The sequence below is a fragment of the Dermacentor variabilis genome, chromosome 2, assembly GCF_050947875.1.
Source record: "Dermacentor variabilis isolate Ectoservices chromosome 2, ASM5094787v1, whole genome shotgun sequence".
NCBI classification, from domain to species: domain Eukaryota; kingdom Metazoa; phylum Arthropoda; class Arachnida; order Ixodida; family Ixodidae; genus Dermacentor; species Dermacentor variabilis.
The window spans coordinates 255,889,859-255,913,833 of NC_134569.1; the positions used below are offsets into that span (position 1 = coordinate 255,889,859).

The 23,975-nt window shown below is 46.8% G+C and overlaps 1 protein-coding gene and 1 pseudogene across 5 annotated transcripts in view; one reads left to right on the forward strand and one right to left on the reverse strand.

Annotated features, from left to right (window-relative positions):
- The window catches only part of LOC142573252 (motile sperm domain-containing protein 1-like), a 182,656-nt gene that overhangs the window by 50,070 nt on the left and 108,611 nt on the right, over positions 1-23,975 (reverse strand). For 4 of the 5 annotated variants that reach the window (XM_075682861.1, XM_075682858.1, XM_075682859.1 and 1 more), the window contains exon 5: positions 718-936. The exons of the other annotated variant lie outside the window; for it this stretch is intronic. In XM_075682861.1, the coding sequence (XP_075538976.1) occupies positions 718-936 (219 nt within the window). The remainder of the gene's footprint in view (positions 1-717; positions 937-23,975) is intronic. 5 annotated transcript variants of the gene reach the window in all.
- Positions 21,103-22,728, forward strand: LOC142571251 (uncharacterized; annotated as a pseudogene).

The window sequence follows — 23,975 nt, forward strand, 5'->3', positions numbered from 1 at the left end:
CAATTGAGACCTCTTGTACTACGGACCCGAGAGTTGTCTTTGGAACACCAGATAGGTTTAATTGTCCCATGTTTCGCGCACATTCACATTTACCCACCATGGCAATGTGGGCCTGTTGGTATGTCATAGCAAAGGTTAGCACTCTGTCCTTTATCATATTCCTCTTCCCATGCACTTGAGCTATTCAACACTTTGATCATGTTTCTCAAAGTAAATCAGTCTTCTAATGCTCTCAAAAATCTTCTGAAAATACATGCAACAAAGCTGACGGCATCAATTCTTTTCTTTATGCTGGCAATCAAAAGCCAACGCTTGTCTGCAACTGCAGCCGTGGAGTCCACAGAGTTGCCCCAGCTGAAGATGCACTTCACATTCACTTCCGAAAGTTATTTTTGCACCTGAATACAGCACAGTGGCAGCCTGTTGACCTTGAGTCATCTGACAACGCAGCAATCGTAGATGGAACATGTTGGATCTCACTGATTCCCAGTGACACCGCTACCTGCCACTATGCCACTGGGAGAGACGGGAATTTGCACGTACTAGCACGAGGAGAAGAGTGGCACGGCACGCTGGTTCAAGGCTACGTTCCTCCTTGCCAATAAATGGTCTATATGGAAGTTAGGGGCTGGGTCACCCACTTTCCATCTCCTGTCCTCGTGTTCATGTGCCCTGTTATCAGCCATGCATTCCTACCATGGAGAGGCAGAGACCTACCAAGGATGTAGGCAGCAATCAGTTTCTGCTGATGGGTGAGCTGCAGAAACGGATGGCTACTGCTGCTGCTGCTGCTGCTACCACTTGCTCCCTCTAGTGGCAGCACCAGAGCCACTAGGCACGCCACAGCCACCACAAAAACTGCAGGGCTTGGGCCGTTTGTGGCTCTTTGGCTCAGCCGACGTTCAGCTCCAAGTGATGGCTCCTGGGGCACAGAACCTGCAGACAGGAGAGGGCCCTCAATGGCTTCCTTCTAAATTTCAACGCACATGCTGTATTGTCAGTGAACACCAATGTCACAGTGGAAGGTTTTAACCTGTCTCTGTGTATATTGCATTAAAGGTACAGTGGAAACAGAGCAGTGAGCCACATTAGAGCAGTGGTCAGATTGACACTCCACCCACGTCAACAGAATCAGGGGGCCTTGAACGGTGGATAACAAGAGTGAAACAGAACTCGCAGACCAATCGGCAAATAGCAAATTCAGCCTTAAAGGGTTCCTGAAATGGTTCGGACAAAATTTGTAGGCACACAGGGTACAGCTACAGCAAAACATTTGCACCAGTTTGTGCAAAGCGTCTCGTATGAAGAGGGCTACGGACGATTACAAGTTGCTCTCCTCCATAGCCATGTATTTCCTCCTTAACTCATTTACCGCGTGATCGTGGCTAAGCAACACCTTCACTGACTCTGCGTCATGGTGGGACGTCGTGTCATCTACTTCCAGTTGCCTTTGAGCCAGCGTGCGGAGCCTCTCCAACTTCTCTGCCAGCCGCCTGGCTGTTAATCCCAAGCAAGAGCTATCAAAGCAGCATGTGTTGCAAGAATTTAGTCACGGTGCCGAGTGTGTCCAGTATTCCAGTAACCACAGGCAAGCTGGGCATTTTAACGGGTGGTGGAGGCATAAACTAAAGCACCTCCATATCCCCTTCGGGCACCGTGTCCCCACGCAGGGACGTGAACTTCGCGTGCCCTGTTGCGTAAAAGTCCAAAGAAAAACGTCGTTGTGAATGCGCCGGAACACGCCCCCCGAGCCACTTTAATGGACAAGTGGGGCCATCCCACGCCAAGTGAACAGAATGCTGCCAGAGAAGCGCGGGAAAAATGTATGCGACTATCTTCTACGGAGCGAACCGTAAATGCTTCTTGTTTTCTTTCATTTTTCACTGTTAAGAGTGTACGCTGAGTGACGCATTGACGTTTATTTATTATAATAAGGTCCCGTGAATGGGATATAACCGTTCTCATTCTTATCGTCAACATATTCAGCCTTGCACATGCTTCCGAATATTGGCGTCCTCCCCCAGGGACATGGCGCCTCAATCCCGCCTTTGCTAACACGCTCCTTTTTTCAGTACGCGGCGCCGCTCTCTCATTAACATGACGAAAACCTCTCATTTTCCAGGCATTTCCAAGCATGGTTTAGAAAGAAAGAAGCTGGATGACGACACAGCTGAAAAAAATATTTCGAAGAATTCAAAACGGCGATATTTCTGACGCAGATCTCTCTGATGACGAGCACACCGAGCAAGAGATATGGCATAATGTAATAGTGCATGTTTTGTGATCCCAGGTTTAGGAATAATTTTGTGCTTCTTTTTAGACTTCTGCTACAGATAGCACTGTGCAGAGTGCAGGAGCATCGCCTGGAGCACCTTGCACGCAGGACAAGCAAGTGCCAGATGCATCATCGAAGAAGATGAATGCGTTGAATTGGGTGGCCCAAGCTTTTCAGCCTAAGAACACCGATTGCACCTACAAGCCTCAAGGTGGATCAGTACCTGAGGAGCCCATGGCATACTTCACCAGGTATTTTTCACCCACGCTTTTTAGTGATCTAGCAACATTCACTAACATGTACATGCTCCAGACAGATGGAAACGTGCTAGGAACTTCTGCAGAAGAAATCAAAGTTTTTTGTGGAATTCTCATGCTGATGGGAATTCTAAAATTCCCGAGAATTCGCATGTATTGGCAAGCCTCGACAAGAATTCCATCAATAGTGGAATCTATGACAGCAAAGCGATTTTTTTAGAATTATAGCCGCGCAGCGCATTACGGACTCAAACGCTCCTCGTGACCCAGCCAGCCAGGACAAGTTATGGAAAGTGCGCCCTGTCATAGAAGCCGTCAGGTCACGATGCTTGCAGCTGGAACCTTTGGAGCACAATAGTATAGATGAGCAGATGATTACTTTCACAGGCCGTGTCCCTGCAAAACAGTTTGTGAAGGGAAAGCCAAATCCAGAAGGGGTGAAGGTGTTATTCCGCTGCAGCGCCGATGGCTTAGCTCATGACCTTGAGCTGTACCAGGGTAAGGGAACAGGAGTCAGTGCACAACATGCACATCTCGGACTTGGCGGGTCAGTCGTCATGCGTCTTGTTGAGGCAATGCCTAAGGAAAAGAAACTGAAGTGCTTCATGGACAACTATTTCACCTCAGTGCCACTCATCCTGCAGCTAAATGAAATGGGCATTCTTGCCAGCGGCACGATACGAGCCAACCGACTGCTCAAGTGTTGCTTAAGAAGTGACAAAGAACTGAAGAAAGAAGGTCGGGGAAGCATGGAAGAGAAGGTTTCCACGAAAGGAGACATTGCTGTTGTGAGATGGCAAGACAACGGAGTCGTAAACATGGCATCCACACAAATGGGAATTGTTAATGTTGGAAAAGTCAAAAGATGGAGCGAGGCAACAAGGCAGCATATTTAAATTGACTGCCCAGAAGTGATTTTAAAGTACAACTTGTACATGGGAGGGGTCGATAAACTCGACTTCCTAATGTCGCTGTACCCCCTTACGGCAAGAACTAGAAAGTGGCCAGTGAGGGCCATGTCTCACTTTGTGTCTTTTGCGCTGTGCAACAGCTGGATATAATACCTGAGAGACGCAAGTGCCGAGAACCTTGCACAGAAAAGTACTTTGGACATGATGGCCTTCCAAACAGACATTGCTAATAGCCTAATCGCATGCAGCAGAGCTCCTCCAAAAAAGCGTGGTCGGCCAAGCAGTGAATACTCTGAGCCTGTTGCGAAGAAGGCAAGCCCGCATTTGCTACCGACCGTAACCATCAGGTATGATGGCTACAATCACTGGCCAGAGTATGTCAGCACACCGAATTCGCAACGCTGTCGCCGTGAGGGATGCAAAGCGAAGTGCCGGATTCGCTGCCGAAAATGCCACGTGTTTTTGTGCGTGTCGGCCCACAACAATTGTTTTTACCTTTTTCACGCCAAGTAGGCTTTGCTTTAATTTACCAATCAAATCATAATTAATTAATCGCATTCTGTTCCAAATATCTCCCTAAGAACACTACCGCACGTTCTGTTAATGCTGTGCTTTATTTTTTCTGTATTGAGGCGCCCTGTCTCCGAACGGGGACCAACGCAAAATACAATGAAAGAATAAAATTTTTGTTGTAGTCTCTTCAAGACTTGTCATTTGAGCCGTGAAGAGCACAAAATGATGCTCATATATTTTTTTTATTGCAAAGATTTTATTCGCGCCTGAAGGGGATATTACTATTGCTGCGATAAAGGAGCTTTAGCGTAGGTGTACATGAGCAGCCTACGCATCAGCGAACCGTCTATCACTCTTCATGACAAGGAATTGCGTTACCTATGTCAATTTTGATTATACGTCAGATTGTCACAGTTGCGTCGATGCATCTCTGTGCCTCGTGCATGTCATGGTTATAAACTGGCACCTATATATATGTTATACTTCAATAAAATATCAGTTGAGAGTCAGCGCCGTGTCGTTGTTTTGATGCCTTCTTGTGTCCTTGTCTTGTATTGTGCTGTAACGAAACACTATGATTCCCACCAACGGGCCCAACTTGCCATTTTGGTACGTGAGCAGCCTGATCACTCTAAATCAGTCTGAATGGTCCAGCCACCTGGTGGCGCAGAGCTTAACCAGCCAAACAAAGAGCTAATATTGTTCTAATCAAGCATAAGACAATTTAAACACCTAAAAGAACAGTGTTCATAATTACGCTCCCGCCAAAAATTTACACCAGCAGCAAAGTAGAATGCACATCGTTACTGCTATATTAGTTCTGTGTTTGGTTGACCTCTGTGCCACCAGGAGGCTGCACCGTGCAGATTGCTCACGTTTGCGCCTCCGATCATTTTGTGAAACACCTAGATCTAGTCTGCTTGTGCTTGTGCCATGACAGACTCGTGGAGTTAGCCAGAAGGGACCATGGAGCTCGGCAGCAATCTCTGTATTAACATCATGACAGAGGAGGCACCACCAATCCCCAACATCTTCCTGGGGTATCAGAAAGATTCAAGAACCTTCTGTGGTGTCAATGTGGATTATTGCATTGGCATGGGTGAGCATGCGAGTACCTGCAATAGATGGGATGTAAATGTAATGTTGGCCAACCTGATGCTTTGCTTAGTGAGGGTGTGGTTTGTAAACCAAGAAGATGAGCTTACCAACTGGGACACTTGTACGCAGAAGCTGAAGGATGAACATCACTAAGAAAAGAAAGACCTATATATCAAGAAAGACACCATATATCTGGAACCTTAATAGAGCAAAACCTCGTTAAACAGTACCCACTTAAAAAGTAGCTTCGTCTTAAAAGTAGTGAAGTCAAATCGTTGACTTAGCGGCCATTGAACATAATGGGTTTTGTATCCGTATAAACCGTACCAGCTTATTATGTACGTATCGGTTAACATGTAGTGTTTCCACTTTTTGTCGTGCAAACATGGCGGTGCGTCGTCACCATCACTTCACATGGCAGCACAAGCCTCAGAGATCGGAACCATGGATCAGAACAATGGCCTCAAAGCACCCTGTGTTTTTGCGCGTGAAGCCGCATCGACATCAACACCATTTCGGTGCCATGCCAGAAAGCGTTGTGGCGGTGTGCGAACAAGGACTCGCGTCACTCGTGTCATGCCTCAGCTCGGATAAAAAAGACGCCGGGTGCTCAGCATAGAAGGAAAATTAGAGATTGTTCATGCTATCGAACATGACATGAAGAAGTCGGCGCTGGCATGCAACAGGAATTCACTGTTGACTACGGTGTATAGCATTTGGAATGCGAAGCAGTTCCTCGGCAGTGCTGCTGCGACCGCGAAGAGATGTTGGCTACGACGTTCCGACTTTTCGCCATCGTTGCCTCTGTTGTTGCTGAAGTGTCGCCATGCAACAGTGATGAGGATGAAAAAGAAAGCAACAGCACGGGCGATTCAGGCGCAACAGTGGCAGAAGCTGCACATTACGTCAGCCTCATGAATGCAATCATCGTGATGAGAACACCACCCCGTAATAAAAAAGGTGCCTCGCGACATCTGCAGCGCTACCGTGCCTGTGCACAGAGAATATGCAACACCAACGAAGAATCTGCCATGCGAGTGCTTGCTGAGAATAGGGGGCTGGCTGAAAAACTGGCTCGCAGCTTCAGTAAGTTTGAGGCCGTGGTCGTCGCTGTTAGGCCACCGTAGCATCAAACGAAAATAACACTTTCATCGCGCGAAGTGAATAAATACTGCATGTTTTTTTCCCCTTTCATAACACTCTCTCTGAGTTCCGTTTTTGACAGGTAAGTGGGCAATCTCATACTATTTCAGTTAAGCAGTACTACTCTCTAGTACATACTTTTTCCGAGCTCCAGCCAACTATGGTTTAATGAGGTTTCACTGTATAATAAAGTGCATTTGTATGTGATTTCAATATAACAAAATTTCACTGCCGCCGCAAAAGCATGAAGAGACAATAAATGGAAACTTCTGCGGATGCAGATGATCAAATTATACAATTACAAGCGGCTGCTTGCAAACGCACCTCTCAAATTGCATGCCACGTGACAAGAAGGATTGCCACGTGACAAGAAGGATCGAATTGGGGCCGCATCATTCTCCATACAAAGCCCAAGTGCGATAAGACCCTACTGTGCCATGCGCACTGTGTGCTTTAGGTGCAAGCAGAGTCCTTCCATTTTTTTTTCTGGTCCCGAAACTGCCGCTTCAGTTTCATATAGAGCCAGCGCCCACCGCTAGAGGCGCAACCGTGCATGAGAGGGCATGCGAATGCCGCTACCGCTGTGGTTGTGTGTGGGGCAGCCTCGGTATTCTACCTTTCTCGACTTCGTCAGCTGTCGCTTTAGTTTCACGTAACTATTTTTAACATTGAATATGCTTAAATTACTGCCTGAGCACGTCTTCGGCCATGATATGAGCGGCCAGGACGAAAAAAAAGCCGCTCATAACATGGAGCTTGCGGTGATCTCAGACAAAAAAAAAACTGCGACTTTAAGAGCCAGAACCGCGATACGATTATGAGGCAAGCCGTAGTGGGGAACTCAGGATTAATTTTGACCACCTAGGATCCTTTAAAATGCACCTAAATTTAAGTAAACGTAAATAAATGTCTGAATGAGATTTAGGTAGGTAGGTAGGCAAGACAACCTTCGCTACTAAATGTCTTTAAATGCACCTAAAGGTCTGCAAAGCGCTGCCATTTCTGAATGAGATTTAGGTAGGATTAATGCAAGACAAACTTCACTACTAAATGTCTTTAAAATGCACCTAAATTTAAATAAACGAGTGTTTTGCATTTCGCCCCCGTCGAGATGCGTCTGCTGTACACGGCCGGGTGGTCTCATTCCAGATTTCTACATCATCGCCGTTTGCCTTAACACTTTCGTGGGCTCCGCTTTTTAAAATTTGCCTGAAATTAAACACCGCACATTCGCAACAAAGCGCCAGTGGTCCCACTTATCACCAGATGCAAACATATGGGCTGTCACCCCCGCTTACCAGTAAGTAAGCGCCAACTCTCCGTTGCGCATAGCGCCAGATTGTTCGCCGAGCACAGCTGTTAACTTTCTGTTAAACTGTGGCAGAGAAGGACTCTGACTGTGGGCAGTATCTTATAAGGAGATCAAAAGAATCAAATTATTATTGCAAAGGGCTGCTACCGTAGAATACTTAATGACAAAGAAAAGGAAATTGAGCTGCTCCGTGCACTTAAGATTTCTCTGCAAAGCGATAAGCGATGCCATTTCTGAATGAGATTTAGGTAGGATTAATGCAAGACAAACTTCACTACTAAATGTCTTCGGTGCGGCTTTTAGCAATGGATTAAGGTGAATGTGAAGTGTTAGGACCTGCGCAGTTGAAATTAGATGTATTGTAATTAGGCAATTGCCTTAGCAAGCAGTCGTTTAGAAGCGTCAGTAAGGCCAGCACTTATTCACGCTGCTCATGGTTTCGACACACAAACGACGAGACTAGGTATATTGGTTATTAATGCGCAACTATTTACAATATGTTAAAAACTTTATAATTCGATTAAGAAAAGAAATAGAACGTGTTGGTGCAAAAACAACATGCAAGCACGATCATTTATTTATCATGTAAAATAAGCGGAGCGAAATACAGACAGCACAGAGGCGTCCGGTCACGAATGGTCCACCATTCACAATGCAAGAAGTTTGTTAAAAGCATGGCACTGATATAATAAGCGTAAAGAAATAACATCAAATGTGAGATATATGCATTGGGGGCAGGAAACAAACACCAGCAAACGAATGGCAATAAATACAGAATGCATGATCGATTGTTTCTATAAACAAGAAAGTGTAAAGCATAAGCATTTCATAACACATGGCAAAACAACTCTCAAACGAACACAAGTAGCCACATCACAAATACAGTAATTTTTTTTTAATGGCTTGTAAGAGATACCACCATACTACTTCTTCAGCTGTTACTTGCAACACGTGTTCGGCATCGTTGTCCCACCCCGCCACTTCAACTAAACAGCACAGCACTCGAAAAATAGCGCAGCACATGCACAGAACGCACCCGATCATTCAGCTCGCCTCGCACTGCACACGCGTTTCGGTACACAAACGATGCCCTCTGTGGCACAGTGGCGCCGCGTCGCGGCACCTTTGGGCAGCATATGAACCTCTCCCATAGCGTGACGGCGGAGTTTCGTGACCAGAAAAACATGGAAGGACTCTGGTGCAAGTGAAAGTGTGCGAGGGTAAGAGAAGAAAGGTGGTGGCTTCACAAGTGCCACCTTGCCACACAAGCAAAGGGAAAGAGGGAGAAGGGAGCTCACTCGTCGCAAGGCAATCAAGCACGCGTGAGGGGGCGGAGTGGGCTGTAAGCTGGCACACTTTTCGGCCATGGCTGCACATGGCTATAAGTGTGGCTGAGCACATACGCAGCCGCGCACTGAGATGCCATGGCATCATGTAAGGTGTCTTCCCACATGTTTAGTGTTAGAGGTTGCGTAATCTCAAGTTTCGATGACCTGTTGGAGAGAGAGGCAGAAGAAGCATTCACTCCCTGCTTCCGGCACTTTTCACGGTAGTGTCGTCCCAGTACAGGCAACGATATCAGCCGTAGGGGCAGAGTGCATGCGAAAGCATGGCTGGCTTAGCTTAATTCGTACTGCCGATGTGAAGACATCAATGTGGCATAAAACCGTATCATTTGTCATCGGTTCCCAAATTGATCAAAGTGAACTGTTTTTTCATACAAATTTTTTTTTTTTTTCGATTGTCCAATCATTCAGATAATTCTATGGCCCCTTTCCGTGTAAGAAAACTCAACGGCAACTGTACTTAGATGCCTAAAAGGTCGCATTTCAACACCACAAAATTTCGATATAACAATGCAAACTGCCAATTTTACCAACTTCACTATATCGAGGTTTAACTGTATTATCAAGACGTGCAAACGTTTTGAGCAGGCAAAGAGCCAGTGCATTGTGACGTCATTTACCTGCTTGCAGAACATAGCTGCAGCATCCTCATGCAAGGACAGCAAATTGCAGTGACCATCAACTTCAGAAGACCTGACACAAATTGCTTGGCATGAAATTGAAGCAATGGCACCTGCCACCCTTTTTTCCATGTGCCAGTGATCCCAACAGCTTCTCGCAGTACTTTTTCAAGCAATAGTCCAGCGAAAAACTCCAAAATCTGGGAGGTCATTTGGTCTGCTCTACTGCCACTTCACAACTCTCTGAATGACCTTATCCTTTGCCTAGTCAGCAATATCCTCCAGGCTATCGAAACCAAAGCCAAGTGGCAAACTGGAGACAATCAGCTAACCTGCTTTGCCCGCTGCTGCATCTGGTCATAGACTGCAATCTCATTGTCTCCTCACCTCTAGGAACAACCTATGGTTACTGTCGGTCCGGACTCAGCCCGCACCTTTTCAAGCTTCAATTTGAGCTGCGAGTGCCTAACACTGACGCTACTGCTACGTGGAACAAGCTCGTTAGCCACGGTCCATTTCGCCTCAGTCTAGTCGCCTGCCGTCCTCAGTGAACACCCGACGCTCTTCCCTAGGAAGCAAACTGATGCAGCTCCCATATGTGATGCTGCATATTTATGACTGGACCTAAAAATCCTCTGCTCAGTTTGCCGACCAGACAGAACTTGACTGACATTATTGTTGACGGCATAAATGTCCCGGTGCTCATTGACACTGGTGTACAATTATCCCTGACAAGTTCCTAAATGTGCCACTGCCTGAACAAAGTTCTGAACACCCTATTGAACTCGAACACCCTATTTCATGGCTGGCACGGGTTAAAAAAGACAGCCATGAAATATGGTGTTCAAGTTGTCTTTTCAGCAATAAACTCATTAAACAAGATTTGCAATTTTGTCAATAGACCTAAACAGCCGTCCAAGGCTATGTGCCGTGTCAAACACTCGGGGCAGCTTGTGGCATGCTCGGTGGGAGTGGCCTATGTCCTTCCACTTTCGTGCGGCAAAAAGTACTTTGGGCAGATGGGACACTGCCTTAACATCCGCCTTAGGGAGAACCAAGGTGCAATCAGGAATGCAACAGGCTCGAATCTGGCCATGCATTGTAGAGATTGCTTATGCAAAGCTTTGTTTGAACAAACCGAAATACTGTATAAAGATATGAATCAAATAAACCACAAGATCATGGAAGCCTACTTCGTGCATGTAAACTCAGGTGCGTGCATCAGCCACACTTCTACCGCTCTGCAGGATAAAAAAACTGATTTTTTTGAATGGCAAGATAGGCTAACACCCTTTCATCCTTGTAAGCATCACTTTACACATGTTTACATTTTCTGTACATTTTAGTCACTTGTTTGAAAAAATAAGCCAGTTGTTAGTCTGCGCTCGTTTTGTGTACTTCGTTTTGTCTTTCGTTTAGGTTGCGCTGCCCACCCCTACGAACATGTGTCACATATAAGAGGGAAGATGAAATAAAATGGTAGACGAAGAAAGGTTTCAAGAAGACGACGAGGATGGCGTTAAGAATGACGTGGATTAACCGAAGATGAAAGAAGATAAAGAAGAAGTTTCCAGTGAGGTGACAAGAGATGATTGGTGGAGAAGTATCCGGTGAGATGGAAAGCGACGATTGGTGGAGAAGAAAAGAAGACGAAGAGAAGGATTACGTGGACTAACAAGAAGGCTATAAAAGGGCGAGGAAGGGCGAGACACAGGGGGGAGAAGAAAGCAGCGGAGACTCGGCGGGTGAGGGACGGAGCGACGCCGGCTAGTGCTCCGGTGAGCTCGCGTTCTACGGCTTTGCACCGCAGACTTCCTGCCGCTCCTGAGCCCGTTCCGGGGAGTCCACGGAGGACGCCACCACCTGCTACGGCCAGGGGTGTCTCTACCGCTGTTGCCACCCTTCCGGGTGGTGCCCCAACGCCAACATCATCGGCCACACCTCCACAGGCGTTTGGACCGGGAGCGTGTACGACGCAACCAACGACGCCTCCAGCGACGCCAGCCCTCGAACGTCGAACGCCACTCCGACGCTGGCTACGGGACCCACACCACGCCACATCCGCACCGAACCAGACGTAAGCACGAACGCCAACCACTCTCAATGGAACGCTAGTGGCAGTGTTACCGGTTCGTGTGTACTGATAGTTTTTGTATCTTGTGGGTTAGTTTGGTTAGGTTTGTGTGCTGCTGTTCTTGTCGCGTGGGTGGTATTAAATGTGCATCTCTGTGGGTACACCTGTCGCCTAGTCCATTCTTTCGGCCACAGTGTTCTCCGGAGGAGATCCGTGACAAAGACAAGTGGCGAGCCTGCCAGGATTCATTTCCTTGTTTCTTTTTGCTTTGTCTCAGATCTTTCCGATCTCTCGACGGCAGAAAGTATGGAGTTGGTAAAAACGCTAGAACTTGCACTCAAGCTAGGGTTAAGCAAGGAAGAGGCGATGCGTCTCTGGGACGAGAAGAAAGAAGAAGCAAAAAGGCAGAGAGAGGAAAGGGCGCAAGCACGCGCAGACGCTCGCAAGGCAGAAGAGCGAGAGGCTAGAAGAGCTCGTGAGGCCGAAGAGCGAGAGGCTAGGAGAGCTCGGGAGGCAGAGGAGCGAGAGGCTAGAAGAGCTCGCGAGGCAGAAGAGCAGGAGAAAAGAAAGATAGAACGGGAGAAGAAGTTCCTTTTGTGGAAACAGGCGCATATCGCAGGAGGATATGAGGGGATCACGGAAAATGATCAGCGTTTCTTAGCGGGTACCGAATCTCCTAGACCGGCTAGGGTTTGTCCAAGAAAGTCAATGGCTCCTTTTGATGACAAAAGAGATGATTTGGACGCGTATCCGCAGCGATTCGAGCGGATAACTCTGGGGCAGGACCAAGCTGCATGCGTTGTCGACTCTCGGGCAGAACTTGTCACACCACCTGAAGTTCCACCGCGGAAAGGAGAACAAACCCCGCTGGGAAATGAAGTGGTGAGTGGAGCGCCCAAGTCAAAAGAAGTAATGCCGGTGGTGGGGCAAATAGGGGACCACCCTGCATTGGTGCTTAGAGACAGCGGAGACAACACAGCTTTGGTTAGGAGAAGCCTGGTGAAGGACGAGGAGCTTACAGGGGAAACATCGACCCTCACTCTCGCAGACGGCACAGTAGGGTACCTTCCTGAAGCCAGAATTCTAGTGTCCACACCATATTATACTAGACAGGTAGTGGCAAAATGCGTAGAGCAACCCATCTATGACCTCATCTTGGGAAACATTACGGGGGCAAGAAGTGTCGAGGACCCCGATCCCGAGTGGAGGATGCTCAACGTTGAAGAACACCCAAAGGAGGAAAGGCCCACGACAGCTCAGGCGGGTGAGGGAGCAGTCAGTTTCTCGTCGGCAGTGGAGACAAGAGCTCAAGCGACAGGCAGAGCAACGCAGCGTTTAGAAAGAAAGGAAGAGGGTAAGGAGAAGATATCTAAAGACAAGAAACGCACGACCAAAGACAAGTCCAAAGGCAAGAAGCGCACGAGCAATGACAAGTCCAAAGACAAGAAGAGCAAGAGCAAAGACAAGAAAAGCAAAGGCAAGGATAGTAAAGAAAAGAAGAAAAAGAAGGGTTTCTGTCCCTGGCTAAGAAGCAAAAGCAGCAAGAACAGCAAGAACACCAAAGAGGAAAGGGGAGGCAAGCGCAAGTCCAAGAAGGCCAAGAAAGGCTCCTCTAAGGAAGGCAGCCCGAGATCCAGAAGCAAGGAGAAGGCTGGCAAGGCTAAGTCCAGCAAGGAGAAGGTGGGAAAAGGAAGCAAGGAGAAGGCGGAACAAGGCAGTAAGGAGAAGGCGAGCAAGAAGCGGGGCTCTAAGAGGCACAGCAAGAAAGAGAGCAGCAAGGAGAAAGACAAGGATATGCAAAGTAAAGAAAAGCAACAAAGCAAGGAGAAACACCACAACAAGGATAAGCATGAAAGCAACGGAAAGCATAGCAAGGACAAGCAGAGTAAAGAGTCCAGTAAGTCCAGTTTGGCCTTACAAGATTACGCATTTCAGGTGGAATATATTAAAGGCATGGATAACGATGGAGCGGACTTTATGAGTAGAGCCAACTGAACAGCTCTAGGTATCTCTGGGAGGTATCTTGTTGTTGCTGCTGTGCTATGTATCTCAGGGATGTATCAAGCTGTTGGTGCTGTTGTGGTTGTTACGTGATTATACAAAGGAGTGTGTTGTGCACATTAACATGTTTATTAAGGACACCAGGTGGACAATTGCATTGTTTTGAAATCGCAGTTAAGTTGTGGACATTAACATGTTTAGAACACCGTATGGACAACGGTAGTGATGTGTTAGTGGTGTGCTTTTGGTGTGTGCTGGTCATCTGCGTTGTGCTGTGTGGTGTGCTGGGGCCAGAATCGCCACAGAAGATAGTCGGCTGGCTGGATGGCTTAAAGAGGAGGACGACGTGAGCAGTTTTTCAGGGAAAAACTCTTGAGAGAGGGGGCCCTTGTCACATATAAGAGGGAAGATGAAATAAAATGGTAGACGAAGAAAGGTTTCAAGAAGACGACGAGGATGGCGTTAAGAATGACGTGGATTAACCGAAGATGAAAGAAGATAAAGAAGAAGTTTCCAGTGAGGTGACAAGAGATGATTGGTGGAGAAGTATCCGGTGAGATGGAAAGCGACGATTGGTGGAGAAGAGAAGAAGACGAAGAGAAGGATTACGTGGACTAACAAGAAGGCTATAAAAGGGCGAGGAAGGGCGAGACACAGGGGGGAGAAGAAAGCAGCGGAGACTCGGCGGGTGAGGGACAGAGCGACGCCGGCTAGTGCTCCGGTGAGCTCGCGTTCTACGGCTTTGCACCGCAGACTTCCTGCCGCTCCTGAGCCCGTTCCGGGGAGTCCACGGAGGACGCCACCACCTGCTACGGCCAGGGGTGTCTCTACCGCTGTTGCCACCCTTCCGGGTGGTGCCCCAACGCCAACATCATCGGCCACACCTCCACGGGCGTTTGGACCGGGAGCGTGTACGACGCAACCAACGACGCCTCCAGCGACGCCAGCCCTCGAACGTCGAACGCCACTCCGACGCTGGCTACGGGACCCACACCACGCCACATCCGCACCGAACCAGACGTAAGCACGAACGCCAACCACTCTCAATGGAACGCTAGTGGCAGTGTTACCGGTTCGTGTGTACTGATAGTTTTTGTATCTTGTGGGTTAGTTTGGTTAGGTTTGTGTGCTGCTGTTCTTGTCGCGTGGGTGGTATTAAATGTGCATCTCTGTGGGTACACCTGTCGCCTAGTCCATTCTTTCGGCCACAGTGTTCTCCGGAGGAGATCTGTGACAACATGTTAACCAGTACATGGCCATGGCAGCTATGGCAACGTTAACCTCTTACTGTTGACATTTTTAAAATCTTATCTAATGGTGTTCTTTTGCAAAATTAGAAAATCGGAATGTTTCTGTAACACCGCTTGCAACTTTAACATGAAATTACCGTATTATTAAGTACCGTTTTTTTTTCTTTCTCAAATAGTTCTAGCATAACTTTCATACTGTACTTACCCGAATCTAATGCGCACCTTTTTTCTGATAAAAGGGGTCCAAAAATTGTATGCGTGTTAGAATCGAGTACAACCCTAAATCCGTGGTATCATATTGCCATTGGCATTCAAAAACTGGCCGCCTCGTGCGCACTTCCTGCCACAGCTTCCTTCATGTGCATACCTCCATGTTGTATGTGTAACCAGGTGCTGGTGTAACCTTGTCTACCGCCTGTCTTCCAGTTTTCTGTGTTTATTCAATCAGCATGGAAGTGCCGACTGCAAAGACATGCCGAGTCCACCAGGATGCCTCATTTAAAAGAAAAGTTATCATGTGCACAGAAACAGACTGAAATCGGGCCGCATCACGGGCGTTCGGAGTTCCCGAAATTTGTGTGCGAAACTGGCGCAAACAGAAGGAGAATATTTTCTCCAGCGAAGCAACAAGGAAGGGTTTTAGTGGAATGAAGCAGGGCCCCTTTGCCAAAATAAAAGAGCTGCTCGCAGAATATGTGCAAGGGCAGTGAGCGGCACAGCGGCCTGTGACGACCGATCTGCTCAAAGTACGGGCGATGCAGTTAGCGCTACGGAAAGGGCTAATGCGGAGTGACTTCAAAGCGAGCTAGTGCTGGCTATCAAATTTTATGAAAAGAAAAGGCTTTTCTTTTCGAAGGCGGACAAGGATATGCCAAAAATTGCCCGAAGAATATGAAGAGAAATTGCAGTTTTCAGTGGTACGTTTTGAAGTTGCGCCATAGAAACGGTTACCACTTCGGGCAGATTGGAAATGCCGATCAGTGCCACTCTACTTTGACATGCCTGCCACCACAACCGTTGAAAAGAAGGGGGCGAAGCTAGTTCGCGTTTTGTCTTCCGGCCATGAAAAGACTAGTCACCACAATGCTCTGCTGCACTGCAGGTGGGCACAAGCTGCCCCCATATCTTATCTTCAGACGGAAGATGCTCCCGAAAGGAATCGTGTTTCCGAGTGGCGTGATTGTGCACGCAAATGAAAAAGGTTGGATGACCACGAACTTGCTCGCTGACTGTATTGATAACGTTTGGCGTAGAGACCCGGCGGCAGTTTGGGTCTGTGTGGGATGCTTGTGCTTGACGTGTTCAGGTGCCACCTTTACCAGCGCATTAATGACAAGCTGGCTGCATGAAACACTGACCTTGTCGTGATACCAGGTGGCATGACATCGCAGATCCTGCCGCTCGATGTTTTTTTGAACAAGCTAGTGAAAGACAATTTTTGAATGCTTTGACTTGAAAGACAAAAGCTCCTCTCGTGCCCGAGGAAGGTAAACCCAGTGAACACGACGTTCACAGAACTCTAGGTTAAGATCAAGGAACTGCAAATGATTATCGTGGAGTATTCGTGGGTAAATCATAGTCCTTGACCACAGTGATTAAAAACACCTAAAACGTCATTAACAGTATCCTGGTAGAAGGAGTCACACGCTAAAAGAACTGAAAAGTCATCGAAGTTTCTGAAAACCTTTAAAACCTTTCCCTCTTTAAATATGTCATCTGAAGACTGGTCTACCCTAGCTAAAGATATGTCACAAAGGACTGGGGTGACATAGGACCCGATACATATGCTGTTCCACTGTAAAAACAGTTGGTCATTAAAAACAATAAACGTAACTTTCAGATAAAACTCTAGAAGATTCGAAATCCAGAGCACTGCAGCAATGTAGTAGACATATCCCAGAGTCTAAGCCCCGAAGAAGTTGATCTCCTGAAACGTGGTCTAACGTTTTGTCTGACGAACAACGCAGTAAACGAATACGAACTCCACAAAGATATAACAGAGTTTTCACGACGCATGCGCATCAAGGAGAGTTCTTTTTCGGTAGACCAGATGTAGGAAAAGAAGATAGAGACTCTCTTAGACCACCTAGCACGTGGGCACCGGAAACCAAACAGTGCCCAGACCTCGATTTATACTTAAAACTGATATCAAAGGAAATTCTAGAGTCAACACGGCATTGCCGGAAACGCAAAAATTTGACCCCCGCTCAACACCAAATCCTTAAAGAACTTGTGAAAAGGAATGATATTGTAATAAAACCAGCAGACAAAGGCGGCAGTATCGTAATCTGGCCTTTCTAAAGTACAAGAATGAGGCCTCTAAACAACTGAGCAACCACACCCATTACAGAAAGCTTGACTCTAACCCAACTTAGATTACAGCAATATTGTGTTAAGCACAATAGTGGAGCTCCGGTCCAGGGAACTAATCACGCAATCTGAATATCGCTTCATGATGCCCAATAACAAAACAGCAGGCCGCTTTTATCTTCTTCCTAAAATACATAAAGTTCCGGTCGAAGAAATATTTACAGCAGAAATCCCAGGTCGGCCTATTGTGTCTAATAACAACACACCTACTGAGTCACTATCTAAATTCTTAAATCACCACCTGTCAAACATACCCACCACCCTCCCATCTTTCGTTCAAGACACGCCGCACTTCCTTCGAATTATCGACGGCATCAACACCAACGAAATCCTTTCCAACCGCACTATTCTAGTCACTTTGAATGTTTCTGCCCTTTACACCAACATTCCCATGAGTGAAGGAATTGAAGCCGTTTCTAGATCCCTCGCAATCAGTCCCCAAGCGCACGCTCCTGAAGTTTACTTATCGCTCCTTAGGTTACTTCTCACGCTCAACTATTTCGAATTCGGTTCTATACACTACCTGCAAATTTTCGGCACTAGCATGGGTACGCCATTCGCTCCCACGTATGCGAACATTTTCATGGGACAGCTTGAAGCAGACCTGTTGAAATCCTACCCTTTAAAACCCCACACCTATCTTCGTTACATTGACGACATATTTATAATATGGGAAGACGGCACAAGCGCCTTAACCAACTTAATTAGCCATTTCAATCGCTTTCACCCGAGTATTAAATTTACTGCTCACCACTGTCCTAGTCAGATCAACTTCCTAGACACGACGGTCTACATGGAAAACGGAAAACTGAGAACGACACTTTACCGGAAGCCTACAGATAGCCAGAAATATTTAGACTACAACAGTCATCACCCGCGACATTGCAAGCAAGGAATTTTTGTCGGACAAGTGAAACACATCAGAAGAATCTGCAGCGAAGACCACGATTATATCCACCACCTAAATGACCTTAAATCAACGCTAGCAGAAAGGAACTATCCCCAAGTGGCTCTCGATAGAGCTTATGATGCCGCGTCAAGATTGGAGAGACAGTCGGAATTGGCGAAGAGACAGCCCACATTAGAATCTGACAGACCGTCGGCCTTTATAACAAAATATTCTAATGCAACATAAACATAAACAACATCCTAAGAAAATACCACCCAATATTATCAAGTAACGAGCCTCTGCGAAAAGCGTTCCCGGATGTACCCAGGGTTACCTATCGCCGAAACAAGAACTTTAAAGACATGTTAGTGCACGCAAAAGTCAGCCAGCAGCATTCCCCCGTAATAAAAGCATGTTGTCGCCCTAGGTGCAAAACCTGCAGGCACCTTCAAAGTGACATTAAAATTAAAAGCACCGCAAATAGTTATACACATGAAGTCAAATCTAGCTTCACTTGCACAAGTTCGGATGTGATTTATATGCTTGAATGTTCCTTCTGTAAGAAACAATATATCGGTGAAACAGGACAATCAATGAACGTCAAATTAAACGGACATCGCGCTGACACAGCTAAAAAGCTTCCCAAAGCCGTCGCCGAGCATTTCAACCAACCAGGTCATAACTTTGATGAACTTAAACTCTACATCTTACAGTCAAATTTCCGTTCTGAAGGAGAAAGAAAATACCGAGAATCATACCTTATCCATAAGTTCAAGACATTGCAACCAATAGGCACAAACGTTTCAAAGGGAGCTTTAGAATCTATTCGCTGTGCTAAACTTCAAGCTATAGGCAACAACACTTAGTTTGATTTCTTGGCGTACCCCCCATTTTTTCTTTCTTTTTTTCTTCTCCTCTTTCCTTTTTTTTTTTTGTCAGCCGGCGTGTCAGGCGCCCTTGCGTGTCAGGCGCCCTTGACACGCCGGCTAACCCGCGTGTGTTGACAGACCGGGGTGAAGGGGGGGGCCTGGCATTGACCTTGTACACAGCGTTTCTTTACTCTCAATTCGACACGCTAACAAATTTTCCCTCGTTTCCGCACCCTCCCGCCTCACACCCTTTCCCTTTAGAAGAACCCCACCTATATATACTGTGGCGAGGAAAGCATATGTCGCCTTGAAGAAGACAAGTTCACTTGTCGAAACGTTGGCTCCTGCATTCACCTTGTTCACGTTTTGCTCAGCGTCTAGAAGATTTAAGAAATTCCCCACTGATAGTCCAACAGCATTCTGTAACTCGAGCTCACCGTTTCCCTCAATGCAGCATTTCACACTAATCAGCAGTTCGCATTGCGGTACCAAATAGAATAAATCTTCTATATCTATTGAAAAAGCATAGCCAATATTTTCATTTCCTTACAAAAACTGCACAACTTCATCCGATTTCTTCACATGTAAACACACTGAACTTAGGGCCTTTCTCAGCATACGGGAGACGTATTCTGGTAGGCTGATATTTCCAAGTACCTCAACATGTTTCTTTTCAGTAGAACTAGTCTTTCCGTGGGACCAGCACAGATCTTTTAGAATACAGTTCCAGCTGGCCTCCGTGAGCTGTGCAACAAAACTTGTGAAGGCTCAGTACTTACGAAGGGCAAACCAGTCCGGATCGGCTGAATGGCACACCGACCAGAGCCAGTCTTGGCAAAGGCGCACTTGCCGCCAAAGCTCACACCGTAGTAGTTTGCACAATCTCTTGACATGTCCCCATGACGGCGTCACAAGCCCGAAGAAGGCTCTCAAATCTGCTGGGGCCAGACGTTTACGTAGGGAATATCCATAGTATCTTGCTCGACATGTGGCTTGGATTATGTGGCTGAGTAGCTCATTGATGACAGAAGAAGATGAAGGAGATGACACACAAAAAGAAGGGTCCTGCGCCAGCCCAGTCCTTTGTGATGTATTCTTAGCTAGTGTAGACCCATCTTTAGATGACATTTTTAAAGAGGGAAAGGTTTTAAGGGGGAACGCGGCCTTTGAAAACCCAAAAATTGCGAAAAAGCCGATTTTTCAAAAACCACATATTCGGGCAGTATGTCTTATAAACTACCATTTCTGTAAATATCAACGTCTAATTCATCATAAAACTATTTCAAAAGAGTTTATAATGAGCCGCAGCAGCCCTCGAGCGGCGAGCGAGCACTCAAAGTACCCCTATTTGGCGCGAACGCCATTTCTCCACCGCTTCCCCGAGCACCGCCATTTTGGTGTTGTGTTGTTCGCGCATTCTTGTGCTTTTTTTTCCCGTCACCCGTGGCGTAAATCGCTCATGATTGAAGGGCTCGTGAGAGTTTTGAAGTTTCCTGCAGCTGAGACGCGAAGCTGAGATTGGGCAAAGTGCAGCTCTCCTCAAGGACGCGGGGGACTCCGCGACTCCCATTGGCTACTGCATGCAATGACGTAGTGGTCTCCTGCATAATGCGTCCGGCTGTCGTCTGCTTCGGCTCCTCCATCGCTGGCGCCCTTTATGTGTTCCGCTTGCCATCGCCTATTTTTGCAGTCATTCGCATATTCTCAAAGTTTCTACCGTCATTACGAGACAATTTTCAACTGTCTTTACGAGACTGTTGTTGCATTTAGCCTGCCGATTGTTGTGCGGTCAGCCACGATGCGCCCAAAGAAACTCAAGATGCTACACGCATTCGGTGCAAGGAAGCGTTGTATGAAGCTCGCCCACACGGTGAAGCTCGCCGCTCGCCCGCACGCCGACGATGATCGCACCAATGGTTCCAGTGGGGCAGCTTCTGCTTCATCTACACAAAAGCGTGGTTGCATCGACGCTTCTAGCAACGTGACTCCTGCTCCACTGGCACAAGAATTTGTCGTTATGAGTGCGCCTGGTGTCTCATGCTCATAGGCAGCGGCTTCCACATCCTCTCTTTCATCTGCCTCGGACAGTGGGATTGTGTCGTCCACTGAGCACTTGAAAACACGTTTCCTGACGTGTGAGGAGAAAGAGGCGACGGATAAAAAATGCACTGCTGTGCAACGAGGACTTGGCGCTATGTGAGCGACAGAGCGGAAATTTCAAGCAATGGAGGGCGATCCTGAAACTGCCACCGCTAAAAGTGAAGCCGAAAAATTTCTCCTTGAGCAAATGGATGTCCTAGGTGACCTGCTATCCGGGATCCCATGCCAATGGTGTTCGTGACTGGGATGAAGGTTCAAGGAGGCACCCAACTTGGTCTTGCAACAAAGCTTGAGCTGCTATGTTTAGAGTGTGGAGTAGTTGCAAGCTCATGGAGTTCTGCTCGTCAGGATGACTCAATGGCCTTTGACATGAATATAAGAGCCATTGCGGCAACAAAACAGGTAAGGAAGGGATAGACAGCCCTCAATGACTTTTGGGCAGCGATGAACGTGCCTCATCATGGCCTGCATCATAAGACTTTTCAGAAGCACTTGAAGAAATTCAGGGAACCGTAGACACAGTGCATAGACAAGTTTTATGGAGAATCTGCTTCTGCTGTGAAAACCACCTACAAGGAAATGGATCCATATTTCAGCAGGGATATCACAGTAAACTTTGATGGAACATGGCACAAGCATGGCGACACGTCCCATATTGTAGTTGGTGTAATAATTGAATATCATACAGGCCTCATCTTGGACGCCGTTGTTATACTGAACCAGTGCCTTGGTTGCCAAGTAGGACCAAAGCCTGGGGACCCAGGCTACGCAAGCTGGCAGGAGGATCATGTGTGCCAGAAAAACACTGACTCTAAGTCTGGGAGGATGGAGACAGCGGCAGCTGTCATCCTTTTCTCACGTTTGGTGCCAAAGCACAACCTTTGTTACACAACGCTCCTGTCTGACGGAGATAGTGCCACCTTCTCTGCCCTTGTACAAGAAAATGTTTATGGACTGGTCCCCATTTTGAAAGAAGAATGCCTGAACCATGTCCAGAAGAGGATGGGGACAGCACTGTGCAACCTTGTGCAAAAAAGTGACAGGGCTTTAGGATGGAAGGGCAGACTGACAAAGGCCCTTATCGACAACTGCCATGACAGACTATTATGGCTGGGCCCTACAGAATAATTCAAATGATGTGGCTGCAATGCAGCATGCGGTGATGGCATCGTACCACCATGTGACGTCGACGGACGGGGGTCCTCACCACAACTTGTGCCTTGAGGGTGCGGACTCGTGGTGTCGTCATAACGCCAGCAAGAGTGATGGTGTGCCACCTCCGAAACATCGGTACAATCTTCCAGCCTATGTTGCAGAAGCACTGCTACCTGTTTATGAGCGCCTCTCACAGACTTCTCTTCTGCAACACCGCCTGGGAGCAAAAATGCAGAATGCATCAGAATCATTTCACTTTGTGCTGTGGTCCCTGATGCCCAATGAGCAGCATGCATCACTGATTGCTGTGGAGACAGCACTGCATGAGGCAGTTTTAACATGTAGTGCTGGCTGCCACAGGGCCACCCAAGAGCTGTGTTCGTCAGTGGGGGCTAACACCTGGCCACCAGGCCATTCAACGGGCAGCCGAGAAAGATTCTCTGCGCCTGAAAAAGGCCAAGAAATGATTGCAAGAGAAGGTACAAAGGTGACAAATGAAGAGAGTGCCTAAGAACATCTGCAGTTACGCTGCAGGGTCATTTTAGACCAATATATGTGCTCAAAACTTTCAAAGCTCATTTTCTCAAAATTACTTTTTTGGCTGGTGAGGCTGCTTGTTCCAGCTATGTCTCTGTATCCAGAGACATAACCAGAGACATGGCTCATCAGATTTCCAGAAGTTTTCTTTTATTGTGTATTTGAATAAATTTCTGAGGGCAAGACAAGCCCATTTTTTATATATATATTGTGTCTGTGATTTGTGATATTTAATCAAAATTTGATTGATAAAATCTTAATCACCAACACTAAATTCGGTGGTACGCTAAAACTTTTCAGCAATGAAATTTTAAAAAGGGATCTGTCTTGCTCTGAGGTATCCATCTGGGAATAGTCATAGTGAATTTCACAGTTGCAGCACCTTTTGAAAATTCTCCAGGCCTGGAATGAGCACCATTCTGACATATTGCTGTAACTTGAGAACCAGTGAACATAACTGCATGGAATATTGTAGTTCTACTAATGCTTTTGCTATGAGTCTATCCTGAAAATTTCATTAAGATATTTCAATAAACAAAAAAGTTGGTATTCGAGGGTAACCTCCCCCTTTAAAGGTCTTTAGATATGTCGGTGACTTTTTAGTGCTTTTAGCGTCTGGCTCCTCCTATCAGGATACTCTTAATGAGGTTTTTAATCACTGTGGTCAAGGACTATGATTTACCCACGAACTACCCCACTATAAACACGTGCAGTTCCTTGATCTTAACCCATAGTTCTGTGAACGTCATGTTCGTTGGGTTTACCTTCCTCGGGCACAAAAGGAACTTTTGTCTTTCAAGTCAAAGCATTCAAAAATTGTCAAAAGAGGCATAGCATCCCAATGCATGGAACCAGCTCTCAATAAATCGTGTATGCATAAAATGCAGGAGAGTTTTGATAATCAGGTTCGGCGGCTTTCTGCAGCAGGGTTCCCTATGACGCTCTTGATAGCTTTAGCCGAGGGTCTGTTACAGAGGTTGAAATTCAGAAAGCCGAGTACGAGGTCGACGACAGAACATGAAGCATTCAGACCTGTGGTGGTGCCTTATATACATAATGTTTCCCGCAACCTTAAGAAGGTCGCAGGTAGGCAAGGTGTCCCTCTGGCTTTTTCTGCTCCGAATAAGCTCGCAAAACTGTGTGCCCACACATGCGGTGATAACAGGCGAGGCTGCCAAATTAGGAATGGGATATCGTACGTTCCCTGCGCAATCAAAGTGGTTGATGCCCTGCCTTTATCATGTGGAAAGACGTA